The sequence below is a fragment of the Antedon mediterranea genome, chromosome 2 (assembly GCF_964355755.1).
Source record: "Antedon mediterranea chromosome 2, ecAntMedi1.1, whole genome shotgun sequence".
In the NCBI taxonomy this organism is placed as follows: domain Eukaryota; kingdom Metazoa; phylum Echinodermata; class Crinoidea; order Comatulida; family Antedonidae; genus Antedon; species Antedon mediterranea.
Genome location: NC_092671.1, coordinates 7,360,356 through 7,378,475, shown reverse-complemented (window position 1 = coordinate 7,378,475; position 18,120 = coordinate 7,360,356). Strand labels below are relative to the sequence as shown.

General features: G+C 32.4%; 1 protein-coding gene across 1 annotated transcript in view; it reads left to right on the top strand.

Annotated features, from left to right (window-relative positions):
• The first annotated feature begins 291 nt into the window (after nucleotides 1-291).
• The window catches only part of LOC140039236 (laminin-like protein epi-1), a 50,646-nt gene continuing 32,817 nt past the window's right edge, over nucleotides 292-18,120 (top strand). Inside the window, exons 1-19 of the mRNA XM_072084836.1 lie at nucleotides 292-737; nucleotides 8,283-8,519; nucleotides 8,906-9,290; nucleotides 9,629-9,747; nucleotides 10,014-10,104; nucleotides 10,426-10,560; nucleotides 10,657-10,794; nucleotides 11,237-11,374; nucleotides 11,482-11,619; nucleotides 11,726-11,863; nucleotides 12,122-12,262; nucleotides 12,551-12,627; nucleotides 14,177-14,329; nucleotides 14,749-14,854; nucleotides 15,639-15,738; nucleotides 16,403-16,562; nucleotides 16,774-16,900; nucleotides 17,231-17,376; nucleotides 17,994-18,088. Coding sequence (XP_071940937.1) covers nucleotides 363-737; nucleotides 8,283-8,519; nucleotides 8,906-9,290; nucleotides 9,629-9,747; nucleotides 10,014-10,104; nucleotides 10,426-10,560; nucleotides 10,657-10,794; nucleotides 11,237-11,374; nucleotides 11,482-11,619; nucleotides 11,726-11,863; nucleotides 12,122-12,262; nucleotides 12,551-12,627; nucleotides 14,177-14,329; nucleotides 14,749-14,854; nucleotides 15,639-15,738; nucleotides 16,403-16,562; nucleotides 16,774-16,900; nucleotides 17,231-17,376; nucleotides 17,994-18,088 — 2,999 coding nt within the window. The 5' untranslated portion in view covers nucleotides 292-362. The remainder of the gene's footprint in view (nucleotides 738-8,282; nucleotides 8,520-8,905; nucleotides 9,291-9,628; nucleotides 9,748-10,013; nucleotides 10,105-10,425; nucleotides 10,561-10,656; nucleotides 10,795-11,236; nucleotides 11,375-11,481; nucleotides 11,620-11,725; nucleotides 11,864-12,121; nucleotides 12,263-12,550; nucleotides 12,628-14,176; nucleotides 14,330-14,748; nucleotides 14,855-15,638; nucleotides 15,739-16,402; nucleotides 16,563-16,773; nucleotides 16,901-17,230; nucleotides 17,377-17,993; nucleotides 18,089-18,120) is intronic.

The window sequence follows — 18,120 nt, the reverse complement described above, 5'->3', positions numbered from 1 at the left end:
TGTTAATTCACACACACATCAAGATTAAAGAAAAGCAAAACATTTAAAACAATTCCAAGGTATTATGTTCCGACAAGGTGCCGATTTTCTTGTGATTTATTCATTGATTTATTCAGCCACACGCAAACTATTTGCTATTAAAATTCCCTGGTGTGTGTTTATAGGCCCATGCTGTAATAAGTTTACCTCGAGCGTTCTGATTGGTTGAAATCATGCAAAGCCCTCCACTATCACCTAATCGTCATCGTGCTTAGTAAACAAATCTAATCACTGATTGAGAGCGACCGAAGAAAGTGGTTGGGTTAAATGTGCTGCACTGTGTGCCTAAACCTTTTTTCGTAATAGGTAAATATATTGCGATAATGTCTTCTAAAATTACATTTGCCATATGTGTGTGCTTTTTAGGCGTTGGGATGATCCAATGCCAAAACCAAGCCCTCAGTCCACCCTCATTCAACATCGCCCAGGGTAAGAAGATCTCGGCAACTTCAACGTGTGGGGACCAAGGCGATGAGCTGTACTGTAAAATTACCGGCAACACTGGCGACGGCTTTCGTCCGAGTGAAAAAGATATCATTGTCAATGGACAGTATTGTGATTCTTGCGAAATGACCGATCTTCTATCAAGACATCCAGTTGAATACGCAATAGATGGTACTGAAAGATGGTGGCAAAGCCCTCCTTTGTCCAGAGGATCAACCTATAATGCCGTCAATGTCACCATCGACCTTGGACAGGTGAGAATACAGGTCTTTTCTAATTTACTCCCATTAACAAATTAAAGCCAGCATTTTTAACCGAGGTTATTGCCATTAACCCTAAATTGAATTTATTATGTCATTGGCATCCAATTCTACTAAATATATGCATAATAATTGTATAAAAAAAACAACTTTAGTTTAGGAATCAATTCAGTTCTTCTTCTCCAAAGTTATTAACTACTTCTATAAAGTATTCTTAATTAACATTTGTTTTTTAAACTCAAGGAAAGCGTTTATAACCATCACAAAACAAAAATAATATCTCTAAAATCTATATTTGAATACTTGGTTTATCAGATTACTTGGTAGTAGGTATACATTGTTTGTTTTCACAAACATTGTTAAATTTAAAACAGCAAACAGACATGCATCCACCCACATTAGTTTATAAGGTGAATTACAGAGGTACAGGTATTACATTGTCCTGTATACTTCAAAAGACAGACCTCCCAAACCGTGTGGATCTAATTTTCTTGAGAAACTGTAAATTTCTCACAGATTATTCTATAAAAAAATGTTATTATTAATAATTAGCCAGAAACTATTTGTCTGCTAATGATTTAGCCAGGTTGTTCCCTGCCACTATTGTAACACTAACAGCATAGATTAGAAACAGAATAAAGAATCACATAATTTATATCAAGTGGTTAATAAATATCCACAGTTCAACTGTTTTACACAGTTTTTTGTTCCAATCCGATTACTATAAATATGACATATATCTTACAATGTTTAACATTCCAAGTTGTATAAAATGATAAACTTCTAGAAGTTACTACTTTATATATATTTACAGGATCAAATGTTTTTAGTTCTGGCTGAAATAGATATGTTTCATTGATACAATAGCCCTTATTATGAAAAGTATATTTATTTCCATCAATAACTTTAAAATAATACTTGAATGCTCAACTGTTTTTTGACATAAAGTGGGCGGTCATATGATACAAGTTTTATTGTAACTTTGTTGTTCTTACCCAAGTAGCTTAGATAAATATCAGTTATTTTACCATCAACAGGACTATAAAGAATTTTTTGACTTTTTATGATGATTGAGTGCCTGGTATTGCGGAAATGAGAAATATGCTGTTTTGCAACTGGCCTAAGTTCTTCATGAGTTTTTTGATTTATATGTAGAAGTAGAAGAATATAGTAACTTTCTAATCAATGGTACAATGCCGTAGTAAAATATTTTATTAATTTTAATCCAATTGTTTAGTAAGTTTGTAATAACTTTCAATTCTTCAACTATGGCATTAAAGTGTTTTCATTGAAGTTGCAGTATATATGCTGTAAAAAAATAAAACAAAATTAAAACTATAGATAATAAATTCTAAAGTTAAATAAAACGCTGTGTATTAAATATGATTTGAATTTCTATTTATTGAGGGTGGCCTATCCAATTTTTGTATACAAACTGAACGTTTGATAAAACGTACAAAATAAACACAAGATATATCTGTAGCAGACCTACCATGTACTGACCACATTATTAACACACTCTTTTCTCAACTAGTCATGTAGCTACACCGTTTTATTGCTCTGTCTTATCAAACATTGTATATTGTATATTTTATATGTTTATTGAGAATCCTCACTTGATTCACTTGGAATAAATGGCATACTTACTTTATACATTTAGTAGTTGTTTTATTTTACCGTTGCGCCGACAATTACTAAATATCTATGATAAAGGTAAAACCAATAAATTGTACATCAAATGTTTAAATTTGGTATTGGATGAAATTGAACATACCGAATTGCATTCATGTTTTTACTTTACCTTAGGCCTACTATTACTAATATCATGGTCAATGAAAAATTTTATAATTTTATTCTATAATATGGTCCTTGTTGGGTTGATACATTCCTTGAGAAGTCAGGCATGTAATATAACGTCATTTTAAACCTTCCAGTTTAGTAAAGTATGCATTGATCCCTAAACGATTTCCTAAAATAAGCCAGCACTTTGTTATCAAAGGTTACCTAACGTTGCCTCTTTTCCACCATGTTCAAATCCCTAGCTTATGTTAATGAACCTTGGTTAAATGGATCAAGAGGTTTATAGATACGGTATACCTGGTATAGAATTTACCAATAGCTCTTAACAGTGGTACTGTACATGCGTTAAGCTATGGTTACCAAAGTTTAATCTTGAAAATTGTTTTTCTGAAAAGAAACAATTTGTTACATAATTTTGTTTGTCTTGTGGGTTTTCCGACTTTTATTATAATTATATATACATAGATTACATTATAATGTATGTTGATAAGTTGTTGGTGTACAGTGAGCTGTTATAATAAATGTCTGTGATCTTAACAAATTTGTATAGTAAATACTGTATTTATAGTATAGTATAGTATCTGAATTGCTACATTACAATAAATTAACAACATTAAAAATATAATATAATATACAACTAACATCAAAAAGTTAAGTTAAAAATAAAAAAAAAACTTAGATAGGAAATAGGAAATTTCAATAGTTTTGTATGTGTATTTTTATTGATATTTTGTATGATTAGCTGTTTTTCCTATCCCTTTGTTGGTTTACCATATTACACTATTCCATCTTAGATTTATTGTACATAATCATGGTTTTCCATTGGATCTTGATGAAAGAAAGCTGGCATGAGAAATAGCAAGATAAATAAACTCACAAGGAAGTACCTTGCTCATCCATTAACTACAACCTACTCATCTTGTGTTTCATCTGATTGTTTTTATGTATATTTCACATCCAGGTTATTCATTGAATTTCCTTATCCTCACCGTTTTGTTTATAGGTTACTTGAAAGATATAGTGGGAATGTGTTCTGGGATAGTGACCTTTAAACCTTAATATTAATATTTGATTTTTAGATCAGATAGTGATTAGAGTTTGATGATGGTTGGATTATAGTGTCATCTATTTTAGTTTTCATAATATTGATTATAAGATATAATCAAGAATTCTCAAAAACTTATAACATCAGATTTCAAGTTGACATCTTCATAATAGTTAATACATGATACAAAACTAAAGGATAAGATTGTTTTAATCAAATTCAAATAATCCATTGAATTGAATATATTTTTAAATATGGTATTTCAATCTAAATTATTTGTGGATTTAATATGATATTTGGCAATAGATACCATATTTTGTAGGTCAATGTTTTTGCCAACCTGAAAATATAGCGCATTTTCTTCTGTACCTAAATCTCATAAATTCACATACTAAATTGTTCCAAGACTGTTGCTGATAGTATGAGTATGAAAATGAAATTTATTTCATCAACTTCTAATTAAAAACCCTAATTAATGGGATGAAGTTATTTTTTAAAGCTGTATGATGTGGATGTGTTTTCAAAGTGCACCCTATTAACATTTGGTAATCTAGAAGGCATTTTATTATGGCCACTCTTAGCAGAAAGTTTGGCAGAAATGATGCACTGTATAATAATTGGTATTTTATTAACTGTATTCAATTCAACATTTTTTTCAACCAAAATCAAACATATTATGTACATATTGAGGATATACAGCAGAACCCATGGATGATTAAATCTACTATAATTCCGTGTCTACATCTTTCTTTCATTCATATCCATAAAGGATCATTCAATTTACAGAGGTGTAAGGCCATACAAAACTCGTGGACAGATTCATCTTCTTAATAGAAGGTCTTTACATTATATATTTCCATACCAGGTGTTGCGTTCATGATTGTATCATATCACATTTGTTAGCACTTGCTTAATTGCTTTTGTATTGTAGTAACACCTATCTGCTAATGAAGCTGGCCTGTGAGTTCCATAGTTGTTTTGGATCATTTTGCATCATCAACATAACTTGTATATTATTTCACAGACTTTTTTTGTGGTCTTTTTGTTTTTGACTGTGTGAATGCCTATAGAACAAAATTTTTTGGTAACTTTTGGCCGTATTTACCTATCACACTTAGACTAAGGGAAATACCCTTAAAATTATAATAAATATCGTATCTAAGTGAATAACTTACATATTTATTGAGTTAAGTGAAATATCTCACTTAAGTGTGATTGGTATATATGGCCAAAAAGTAGAGTTGCAATAACTTATAGGAAAAAGATTAATAATAGGCCTCGGATGCATATTATTAAATATTGTTTAGAATGATTCATGTAATGGTATTGCCGAATATGTTGTAAATCCAATATATGGAATAGCAGTTAAAAACTGTAACCTGACAAAAAGCAGTGAATTATACCAAAAGATCAGGATGCAATGACTTTTGACTTTGTAGCATCAGTAGCTATAGCAACAAGGCAGCAAGAGTATTGATTTTATTTCCAATGTGGGTCTTGGTGGTAGACATGGACCGTAAAGTAAAAGTTAACTTTCGGTTAAGTTGAAAGAAATTCTTTTTATTACAATTGTCGGCAAAGATAAATTGTTTGTCCCACGCATTAGAGGAGGCATAGCATAGACATTGCTTACTAAGGTCTTGGCTCTGAAAATAAATAATACAAAAATAATGTTGGTTATTGTTTCTGAACACATAAACATTGAACTGCGTTTGTCTGTTGACAAAACATAATAATTGCATCACCTTTATAAAAATTTGTCTTTTCCTCTACAGCAATAACTACTGTCTGTATGCACATCGATTTAATTTCGTTTTAGTTAATAGCTGGTGCAAATTGTTACAGACTTTTCAAATCATATGAACTTTATTTACAGATTTTTAATATTTTCTTAGAAACTTCCTTTTCTATAAATCATATTATTAATAAAAAAGTATATAAATAGCCTGCATTTTAGTAATGTATATAATTTATTAGCCATGTTTGTTAGCCACATAACCTTGCCACTTAACCCATGGTATACAGATCAAAGGGCTATTAATTGGACACTCAATCTTGCATTGGGCCATATCAGTTACAAACTCTCAACAAGCCTATATGGACATTTTATGGGCTTTTTAGGATGTAACTATGTTGATTAATGGTTGCGCCTGTTGGACTGTTTTGTCAATTGTGGTTATAGAGGTTATACTATTAGGTAACATGCTCATTTATGGTCAAAATACAAGGAACATTTTCACCAATGCTACACAATAACGTATTGCTATGCATATCAAATGGTAGGGAAAAAAACGAATACAAAAAAGTGTCTGCTTTTTTTAAAGAATCAGTAGGTTAGTTAGTCTACTTAACTTCTGTTCAAATCTTTTCCTCTCCAGGGTCAATGTTTTTTTTACTGTCTCACACTTTCAGTTTTATTTTATTGCTATTCTTAAAGCTCTGTCTACACTATCAAATTAGTTTGACAAATTCCCAAATATGGTAGTGATATGCTTAAATATTTTAGTGATATGACATCATCATGTCCATATATGGGCACAGCACATCACATTTGTTTGTCACAGTTTGACAGAGCTTACTTGTTTGTCACAGTTTGACAGAGCTTACTATAATAGTCGCATATTTTCTTCAAACATGAATACTAAACTGTAGCATACAAAAGTTTTTCTGTTTCTGTATTTTCCTTTTCCATGTTACATATTTTTCAGAAAATCATTAAAGTATGATACCGTAGGCATATAAGGCTAGTACTGAAGTAATATTATTAACAATACAGTTTATCTAAATTGTTAATCGTTGATTTATTTATGTTTCTTTCTGCTAGATTAGCTTCCATGCATTATGAAAGAGTTGTATTTCAATATATTGTCTAGTATATGGTACATGGTACAATTTGTTCAAACTGTTAAACTCTAAATTGGAAACATTTCTAAAATTTCATTTCAGAACATTTATTTCTCTTTTCTTTTCTATGTACAGAGTTTGTCATACGGTTTTCTTGTAGTTACAATTGGCCCACAATTAAATAGTGCTTTACAAAAAAAAATCACTGAGAATTTAAATAAAAAACAGTATTTAGAGCCATAGCCACCAGTACAGGTAAAGTTTCACTGACCTGACCACTATTTCACTGTGGCTTGAACAGAGATTGTTCCCCTTTTGTGCGAACCACTTTATTTCTCGTGTCTACATCACTAATTATACCTACTTAACACTTAAATCATACCTGATGTTGAAAAAAAAATGGGTTGTACTAAACACAAGAACAAGTGTAGTAGGAATTGAAATGGTCTATGTATGAGAGACACATTCAGTGATCCCAAAATGCTTTAAGTTTGGGTTCAGGACGAGACCCCCATTAGCATTGAGCATGAATTTAACCTTACATATAATCTGTATACTCCAGTGTCTTAGTTACAAGACATCGTATATAGGCTACCCTATAAATAATATTGTCTCTATTCTAATTTACACATTGTAGCAATTTGGTAAGTCTTCCCTCAAGCAAAAGTTAGCATCTGCCCCAGTCAAGAGATGTTTAACTTAGTAAGTCTTCCCTCAAGCAAACGTTAGCATCTGCCCCAGTCAAGAGATGATTAACTTAGTAAGTCTTCCCTCAAGCAAACGTTAGCATCTGCCCCAGTCAAGAGATGTTTAACTTATGAGTGACTGACTGTATAGAGATGACCTCAACTTCATTTTATATACAATATTGACTCCCATTCCAAAACTATTGAACAAACAAACTTTATGTAAATAACAGCCTAAGTGAACTCTAAACCTGTGCAAATAAACTTCTGAAAGGAATATAAAGTTGAATATGGCTATACAAATGTATAAAGGAACATTTAGTGAAGTGAGTTGCAGTGTTAGTAAAAAGGTTCATCTGGATCACTGTATAGTATATTAAATAGTTTTGGATGATCCAAAGTCGAATAAAATTCTATAGATGGCGCTATACCATATACGAGATCTAATAGTAACAAGTCCAAGTCACAGAGACTCACTCATGATTAAGCTGCGTCGTTGACCAGCGAAAGCTAGAGTAAAAAACGTAAGTTTACGAATGTTATTCGACTTTGGATCATCCAAAAGAAAATTTACTATTTGAGTTGCATGCAGTGAATGAAAGTGTAAAAGATCTATTGTTCCCAAAAACATGACAAATTAAGATTAATAGAAAAAATAGGCCATTTCGTAGTTTCAATCAAGTTAATCACTTCCGTAGAAAAAACACATTTTTAAATAATGTTTTTACTTATATAAAGACAAAATAAACGGTTAAATTCAACCAAAACACAGTCAAGTTAAGTCAATTTAACTATTTTTTGTATTTAAATTACAGTTTTTGTCAAGTAAACAATTTTTTTTTAATATAGAAAATCTGATAACATCTATAGTAAAGGCAAAGGTAATGGCAAAAAAAGTTGATAAAACTTGGCAAAAAAATTTCAAGTTGTGAGAGTTGAACCTATGATTTCAGATCACCTGGGTAGCATAGAATCAGGCCTCTCTGCCCAAGTATGCTGCAAATAGATTAGATTGATATTTTCCAAAATTGTAATCATGTAGGCCAAATAATTAAATTAGGCAAAGAAAACATTTATAAAACATGTTAAGACTGGAATACATCAGTCTGTTGTAAATACATATTCTATATCAAGTTGATAAATGTAAAACCTTTTATTTTACAGTCTTATCATGTAGCATATGTCATTGTGAAGTTTGCAAACTCTCCAAGACCTGGCGTGTGGATCTTAGAAAAGTCCAGCGACTTTGGCAACACATATGAACCATGGCAGTACTTTGCAGATTCAGAGAGTGATTGTGTACAATCATTTGGCATGAATTCCACTGTACAACTAACCGCTGATGATCAAGTCATTTGCACAACTGCTTACTCAGAAATTGTTCCTTTAGAAGATGGTGAGGTAAGACCATTTTTAATAACTACAGTAGAATAGGGACACCTTGTCCTCTTTAGTGTGTCTCCTGGATGTGTTGACATAGTTAAAACATTGTCCTTTGCTAGTATCACTGGAAAGTGTCCCATTTATAGTTTGATTCCATGGTTCATAGCAGGATATTTTTGTTTTTTTTAAAGCATATTTGTTCCTGTCTATAAATTGAGTACATCATTTGTTATTTTAGTGTTCTTGACCAACACAAGAAAATCATGGAAGCTTTACACTCAGTAGGCATAAGCCATTATATTGACAAACATAATAATATGCCTCTCTGTTAGACCACTGGTTGCAAAAAGATTGTAGAATGAAAGAATTTATTTTTATTATTTTTGAAAACATTTTATTTTCAGATTGTCGTTTCATTGATAAATGGTCGACCAGGTGCGAATGACTTCTACGCATCAGATGCCCTCAAAGGTTTTACAAGAGCCACTAACGTTCGTCTGAGGTTGTTGCAGACCAAGACACTATTAGGACACTTAATGGCCAAACAGCAACAAGACCCGACTGTCACCAGACGTTATTACTACAGTATCAAAGACATCTCAATTGGAGGACGTTGTTTGTGTAACGGTCATGCGGATCGTTGTGATACACCAGTACCGGGTCAACCAGGTCGAATTATGTGTACATGCTCCCATAATACATGTGGTCCTGAGTGCCAGGAATGTTGTCCAGGATTTGTTCAAAAGAAATGGTTACCTGCCACATTGCAAACTGCAAATGAATGCGAACGTAAGAAAGAGGTTTTAAACTAAATAATTGGCATTTTTATTTGTCTACAGTATCATAAAATGATTACATGCTTAAACTATAAAGCTCTGTCTACACTATCAAAATAGTTTGACAAAGTGTGATGTGCCCAAATATGGTAGTGATATGCCCAAATATGGTTGTGATATAACATCATGATGTCCATATATGGGCACATCACATATTTTTGTCACATAAAATTTGATAGTGTAGACAGAGCTTTAGTGTTTTATTTCACTATCTACTACTCTCACTATCCTGATATCCATGATATTTACTTTACCGTATAATTATGTAATAATTATTATAAACTTGTATAGCCTGTAATTGCTTTGGTCATGCTACTAGCTGTTACTATGATGAAGATGTTGACCATCGGCGAGAATCACTAGATATCTACGGCAACTACTCCGGAGGAGGTGTTTGCATCGATTGTCAGGTTTGGCTGTTGTTTTATTGAAGTATTTTGTTGTAAGCCTCGTCTACACTTTGGTTGATTCATAGGTGGCAGAAAGGGCATTCAGAACTCTGCTATCCACACTGTTATATGCAATTGGCTCAGATCTCATTTGTTCAGATTTAGTTATGAAATGTTACAGATAACAATTTGATTTTTTGAACTAGTTGAAAACACTGTTTTCTCTTGTGATAAGTTATTTTTGTTTAATTCTGAATATATTAGTATGTTGTGTTTTTTAACTATAGGATAACACGACAGGTGTCAATTGCAATGAGTGTAAACCTGGTTACTTTAGAGCTTCCAACACCCACCTTACATCTTCCTCAATCTGTCAACGTAAGTAAACATATAACATACAAATCTCTTATCTATGCCTTGTCTTTTGAGGCGTGGAAGTGCGATCGCTCACCTAACACACTCCTAATGTTCCTTGTGGTGTGGCATTTACAACACACTTACCTTTGGTAAACCTCTACTCACCAAGATACGAAGAGCAAACAATCTACATCAGCACCCCTGAATGTGTTGAGGAGTGCAATTTGTAGCACAACAAGACAAAGCCTGCTTATCTATTGAATTCCATTTATTGACTTAGATGAAATACTGCTGACTATATTATGTTTGTTCTTTTCTATATCAATTTGTTTTTTTTAATAGGCTGTAATTGTGCGTCGTATTTGTATACTGGTAGCTGTGCCCCGTTAACAGGGAAATGTGAATGTAAACCGCAATACGCTGGTGAAATGTGTAATGAATGTAGTCTAGGTCACTATGACTACCCAGAATGCAAAGGTATTTTTCATATGTTTAAAAATACAGATTAACAAGTAGATAACCTTATTTCCATTATATTAAAAATTAATTAATAAATGTTTTATATTTGTAAAGAATGCAGATGCAATGTGAATGGGACTGTAAATGCTGAATGCCAAGCACAGGCTGGTCAGTGTCAGTGTAAACAGAACTTCCGTGGCCTACAGTGTGATAAGTGTTCTCTCGGTTACTACAAGTTTCCATCCTGTATTCGTAAGAAATCAATTTTATTGCTTCTAATTTTTTCTTATACTAGTATTGAATATAATTTTTATAATATTTCTAAACTAGCTTAATTTTTTTATACCTGATACAGAAACATAACTTATAAATCTTGTAATATTCAAATTCAATTTGTAACTTTGTATAGACATCTCCTTCTTTAGGAATAAAAACTAAGCAGCAGAAGTAATTATGAATCCAGAATTGACCATGCTCTTACCAAATTAATTTTAATATGAAAACATAAATCAAAAGGCAAATTACTGAAGAAATGACAATCAGTGGTTGGATTTACAAATAACTAAGCAAAAAGCGAAATCAAAATGATAAAGTTAAACAGCCAGAAAGAAATTACAGAGCTTTCGGGTAGCAAGAATACATAATACATTATTACTAGAATATTAAATACAAGTTATTGTATTTCTTTCTGTAGTTTGCGAGTGCAATGTGTACGGTCGACTTGATATGGTTTGCGATGAAGGCACCGGTGAGTGTCGTTGCCGTAGAGACTTTGCCGGGAGAGCTTGCGACCAATGTGCTGAAGGTTTTTACGGTTTCCCCAATTGCCTTCGTAAGTTGCCATAAAAAATAATTTTTAAATCAGTAAATGAAAGCTATTGTTATTGTTACTATCTTGTTTTTAATTACAAATTTCTTGTTTGTGTCTCCTTATTAAAGCATGCAAATGTCATCCTGAAGGCACTGAGGGCGCTGTTTGTGAATCTGTGGAAGGCAAGTGTAAATGCAAACGTAACTTTGCAGGCACCATTTGTGATTCATGCACAAATGACTTCTACGATTTTCCAAACTGTAAACGTAAGTAGCTTAAAAAACAAGAATTTACTTTTTTACAATTTTTTAATTGAACACAGAGGATGGAATAAATGTTACTCATTCATTGTTTAATTGTTGTTCTTGATAGCCTGTGACTGTAATAGTGTTGGTACTGGAGGTGTGTCACAGTGTTACAGTAATGGCCAATGTCAGTGTTTACCAAACTACAATGGTGACAAATGTAAATCATGTTCACGGGGATATTACGGCTATCCAGATTGCATTGGTAAGAATCAATATAATTTATAACACAGATTTCCTCATCTTTACTGTTTGAAATTTAATTAATTAATTAATTGTTAGTATATCATTGGGTGGTTTAGAATTTCTTCTTTGCCTGTAAATTTATAATTAAAAAAACATTTGCAACTGGAGAAATTATTTAAGTCCTTTTGGAATGCTTGAAAAGTAGCCAATTTGGTTCAATCATTCAGATTAATGATTTATTGATCTTTGATATCTTTACTATTATGACTTTTGACAGCTTGTGATTGTGATCCTGATGGGTCAAAATTACGTCAAAATTGTGACCGTGTCACAGGTCAGTGTCCTTGTTCCAGTAACTATATTGGTCGAGATTGCAGGCGATGTGCTCTTGGATTCTACAATTTCCCATTTTGTGAAGGTAGGCAATACATTTGTTGTATTAAATAGTAGGCTTACTATAGATTTGGGAAGCATTTTGGCTATTTGTAATAATTATTTAAATTAAATTGTTATTCCCTCGTTATGGTTATTCCCTCGTTCCTGCAGAATTAAAAATAGATAGAAGTTCATATTTGTTGAATATTATTTCAATCCAACCCACACAAAACTCAAAGATTTACAATGTGGGTAGATAATCAGTAAATACATTTTGTACTACCTGCAGGAATAATTTAAAATTATAATATGGATATATTTATTTCATTAGAGTGTAACTGTGCCCCATCTGGGGTTCAGGAACATCTTCTGGATCAGCCACTCGGTGGCTGTGGTGCACAGACTAATGTAAGTTGAGGGTAGTATTTCTGTATTGCTGAATCATCATCGTCTCCAATATCAGCTGAATCATGCCGTTTAACTGAATCATGCCGTTTAATTGTATCATGCCGTTTAACTGAATCATGACGTTTAACTGAATCATGCCGTTTAATTGTATCATGCCGTTTAACTGAATCATGCCATTCAATTGAATCATGACGTTTAACTGAATCATGCCATTAAACTGAATCATGCCATTTAACTGAATCATGCCATTAAACAGAATCATGCCATTCAATTTAATCATGATGTTTAACTGAATCATGCTGTTTAACTGAATCATGCATTTAACTGAATCCTGCCATTCAATTGAATCATGACATTTAACTGAATCTTGCAATTTAACTGAATCATGCCATTAAACTGAATCATGCCATTTAACTGAATCATGCCATTAAACAGAATCATGCCATTCAATTTAATCATGATGTTTAACTGAATCATGCTGTTTAACTGAATCATGCGTTTAACTGAATCATGCCATTCAATTGAATCATGACATTTAACTGAATCTTGCTATTTAACTGAATCATGCCATTTAACTGAATCATGCCATTAAACTGAATCATGCCATTTAACTGAATCATGCCATTAAACTGAATCATGCCATTTAACTGAATCATGCCATTAAACAGAATCATGCCATTAAACTGAATCATGCCATTTAACTGAATCATGCCATTCAACTGAATCATGCCATTCAACTGAATCATGCCGTTTAACTGAATCATGCCGTTTAACTGAATCATGCCGTTTAACTGAATCATGCCGTTTAACTGAATCATGCCATTCAACTGAATCATGCCGTTTAACTGAATCATGCCGTTTAACTGAATCATGCCGTTTAACTGATCATGTTTCATTCTTTCATATCATCATTATCATTCCTCATATTTTATGTGTGTAAAATAATATATGTGCTGAATAATATATATTGACTACCATAGCATGTTTTATATTCTGTTTCTATAGTTATAAATACTAAGTATCTCAAATCTGCTAATAGATTTTCTTCATTAGTAGGCCTTAGTTCATAATTGAATTTCTTCTTCTTTTTTAAAACTTCACATTTTTTAACCTATAATTGTGGTTCCAGAATAGAGATCTTTCATTTTGTCTGTCATTGTGTCTAGGGCCAACTTTTTTCTCTCATCTTATACTATATTTATTTCAGCATCATCGCTGGCCTGTTTTCAAATATCACTCTTTTTGTTAAATTGTATATATATATTATAATTGCACTGGTCATTCTATTTAAAAAAAAAATTTCATAAATGTGTTCATAGATATGTTGGTAGATATGTGCATAAATATTGTTATAGTTCATAAATGTGTTCATAAATGTGTTCATACATATGTTCAATCATGAATATATTTATACCGTACATGTCCAAAATTTTCATAAATATGTTCATAAATTTGATATAAAGTTTTCGGTGTATATATATATTTCTGAAAAGAACTGTTGTGTCAATATTCATCCTCAACAGTGTCCATAAACTGTTTCATATTGTAGGGAGCTTGTCTCTGCAAGGACAATGTGGTTGGCAGGTCATGTGATGAATGTAAGGAACTTTATTGGAATTTGCAGTTAACCAATCCCAGCGGATGTGAAGACTGTATGTGCTTTACACCTGGAACAACCTCAACGAGCCAAGCCTGCCAGATGGTAATTGCCTTCAATTTCTTGTGTTGTATTCGGGATTGAAACTGCCTATCTCTTTTAAAGTTCTCAATTTAGGCATATTGTATTGCCAAGGATAACCATAAGAGATTTTATTCACTGTCCTCCAACCCTCTTCACAGGACAGAAAATCATAATGTCTTACAGGATTTGAATCCAAGATCCTGGATCAGTAGACAAGCATCGAAACCACCAAGTTAAAACTTCACTTTTTCGTTTACAATTTAGCACTCCAAGCTTTGTCATGAGTTTTTGGTGACTGGGACAATTTTTTTAATAAATACAAAGAAGTTTTAATTTGATAAGAAATTGTTTCTATTTATAGTAACTTGGTGAAGAATTTAGAGTTTTCTTTGTGTACAACTTTTAGAAATGTAAATACTTCACTGTGTTGTTACTTATAGAATACTGGTCAATGTAGATGCAAGTTGTTAGTTACTGGTAGACAATGTACAGAATGCCAAGATGGATCCTATGAACTCGCTGGTAGAAATATATTTGGATGCACAGGTAGGTTTATTGATGTTTTCTGGTAATAACTCTGCCAACATGGCATTGTAATGATTAACAACTTAATGTAAAGAAATGTTTGATTCCCCTGAATTTTGGCAAGTATCTATCATTTTTCCAGTGACATAGACAAATTGTATGAGGCAGCATTTGATGTCTTTCACATGTGATGTGATGGGCTTTAACCTAGCCCTTAACCTAACCTTCCACACTGTATTAAGCTCTATCTACACTATCAAACTAGTTTGACAAAAAAAATTCCCAAATATGGTAGTGATATGACATCATTGTGTCCAAATATGGGCACATAATTTTGATAGTGTAGACAGAGCTTTACAGAAGTTGCATATGATACTGAATATGCAGCGATATATGGAGATACAGTACATATAGTCGTGTATCTATTATTGTTGGTCTGGGTGCATTACATATCCTCGCTGGAACACTGAGCGCCTACGTAGATCCTTTCTCCCATCTGCTATGAGGCATTTTAATTTAATGTGGAAACGATATCCGCAATAAGTATCTTAGCTGTATTTTAACTCGGTTTGTACTTTTTGTGTCCTCTTTTAACTTTTTTATATAACATCTTGTTCTCTGGTTTAAGTGATTTTATTCTTTTTTTCTGTTTGTGCGACATTGTTTTTAGACAATTTTAATATGTGTACTTTCAGCCAAAGTTTTAAGCCATTCATGAGTTTGACAATAAAGTTTATTGAATTGAATTAAATTGAATTTTGACTTGCTTATCAATATTTGTCATATGTTATATTTTTCTATATAGCTTGTGAGTGTGATGTTGGTGGGGCTATTAACAACATGTGTGATAAATCATCTGGTCAGTGTACGTGTCGTCCAAGAATCAAAGGCAAAAATTGTAACGAGTGAGTATATCTTTATTTTACAAAGATTATTTATATTATTATCATCTTTTTTGTTACAATATATTATTTAGTGTGTAAATATAATAGCACTAAGCCAAAATGTGTTCTTCTATATCCTCCTAAACCGCAAGTCCGATACTAGCACCGTTCGAGCTGGGGCACCTTTGTCCATTAAGCTGTATTAGAACGGAAAGTTCAGTGTGTAAAGGTAGAACATAACATTCAATACCCTGGACCCACCCTATGGAACAACCTACCACCCTCCATCACAAAATCTGCTTCCTCTAAGATACTTCTCTCAAAATTAAAAAAATACACCGTTTCTACTTATTAAATATTTATTAATCGGTCATGTCTCAATCTGCAGTACCAATAGATTTTTTTTTTTTTTTTATGTTATTCATATTTTAGATTATGAAATTTATTATTATTTTCTTTGGTGCATTTCTTTTCTTTCTTTTTTTTGTGTCAAGGCTCGCCCAACTCAAGATGTTTCCCAACATCTTTCAGGGCTTTTGCCTCCATTTTCTGAAACATGTTTTTATAATTCTGTACAATCCTGTTTTCTTGTTTTCCTATGTATTCAGATTTTGTAAATAAATGTTTATTGAATTGAATTGAATTGAATTGAAGAATTAAAAGTGTAGTATTATTATTATTACAGACCTGAGAGAGCTCACTTTTTCTATGACCTGTACCAGTTTCGTTTTGAGATTGAGGAAGGTCGGTCCACAGTTGGAGGTCATGTGCGCATTGGCTATGATGAGTCAGTGTTTGATAACTTTTCTTACTTAGGATATGCTATTATGTCTGAAAGTACTCAGGTAGGTATCTATGCAGCAACTCAAAAAATGAAATGTCCATATGTATAGCACCATTCCAATGATATTGCTCATGGAGTTGTTTATCAGTACTGCCTTCTTGATGTGAAATATTGACACAGATACTTTCAAGAAGATAAAAAATCTATTGTAATGTACTGAAACTGACTCTAAGTAACTAATAATGAACTAATATTTTTATATTACTTCACAGCCCTCTGTTGTGGTTTCAGTAGATGTCATTAATCATGAACTGTATCGCATCATTCTACGTTACGTTCACACTGGAAGTGAAATTATTCGTGGAAGAATAAAACTGACGCCAATTGATCCAACTATAGGTACTTCTAAAGCTAATAATGATACATTAAATTTAGTCCAATTTAATCGAAAAGCTAAGCGGACACGGAATGGAAATGAAAATCTTGGATATTCACTCTTGTAACACGTTTTTTTTCTGCGAACATTGGATTTACGCAAGCAAATTCGCCTAGGGGAAAACCAGCTGAGAACTTATTATTCGTTTATGCTCAAGTTTTTCATTACTGTATCTTTTTGTTGTTCAATGAATTTCTTTTTTGTAATTAAATGTTGTAAGAAGACTTTTTTTACTTTCTCAATACAAAGTATACAGGCCGGTTGAAACAGATTTTGTTATTGTTCTTTAACAGGTTCAGAACAAATAGTCTCGGTGATATTTCTTCCCGGTGCTGGTCCACAGTTAGTCACTGTTGAAGGTGGTAACAACATATCACCTTTTGTTTTAAATCCTGGACGATGGCATGCCACCATTGAAGCTACAGGAGGTGTTCTTTTGGTATGATATCACGGCTAACTTAAATAAATAATAATAAGCTTTTACACAATCTCGGATCAAGTTAAAAGTATACATAAAATAATTATATTTTGAATATTAAATAAAATATACATACAAATTTAGTTAAGTTGTGAATGGGGCTACACTGTAAGCAAGAGCTTAGATGCAAATAATAAATTTGGAATAAATAAATAAATAGATAAATAAGTAAATAAACAAATAGATAGAATAATAAAAATAAATACTTTTTTAAATACATTTACAATTGATTAATATATTTCATCTCCAGTCTGGATGTTCAATTGTAACTTATGCTTAATTATGGCTGTTTTACTTTATCAGTTCTGATTTAGCTTTTTGCTTAATTTTTATTTTGTATCTCCATTGAGATCCAGCCACTGATACCCACAGCATTGTCATTTTGTATCTCCATTGAGATCCAGCCACTGATACCCACAGCATTGTCATTTTGTATCTCCATTGAGATCCAGCCACTGATACCCACAGCATTGTCATTTTGTATCTCCATTGAGATCCAGCCACTGATACCCACAGCATTGTAATTTTGTCAGTAATTTGCCTTTGGATTTATGCTTAATTATGATATATATTTATAGGATTATTTAGTCTTGTTACCGTCTGCTTATTATGAAGCGAGTACATTAAAGCAACAGGTCACTGATCCGTGTCAAGCTGGTCAACATCAAATTCTGTAAGACATTCTAATGTACAGTCAGTATTTAT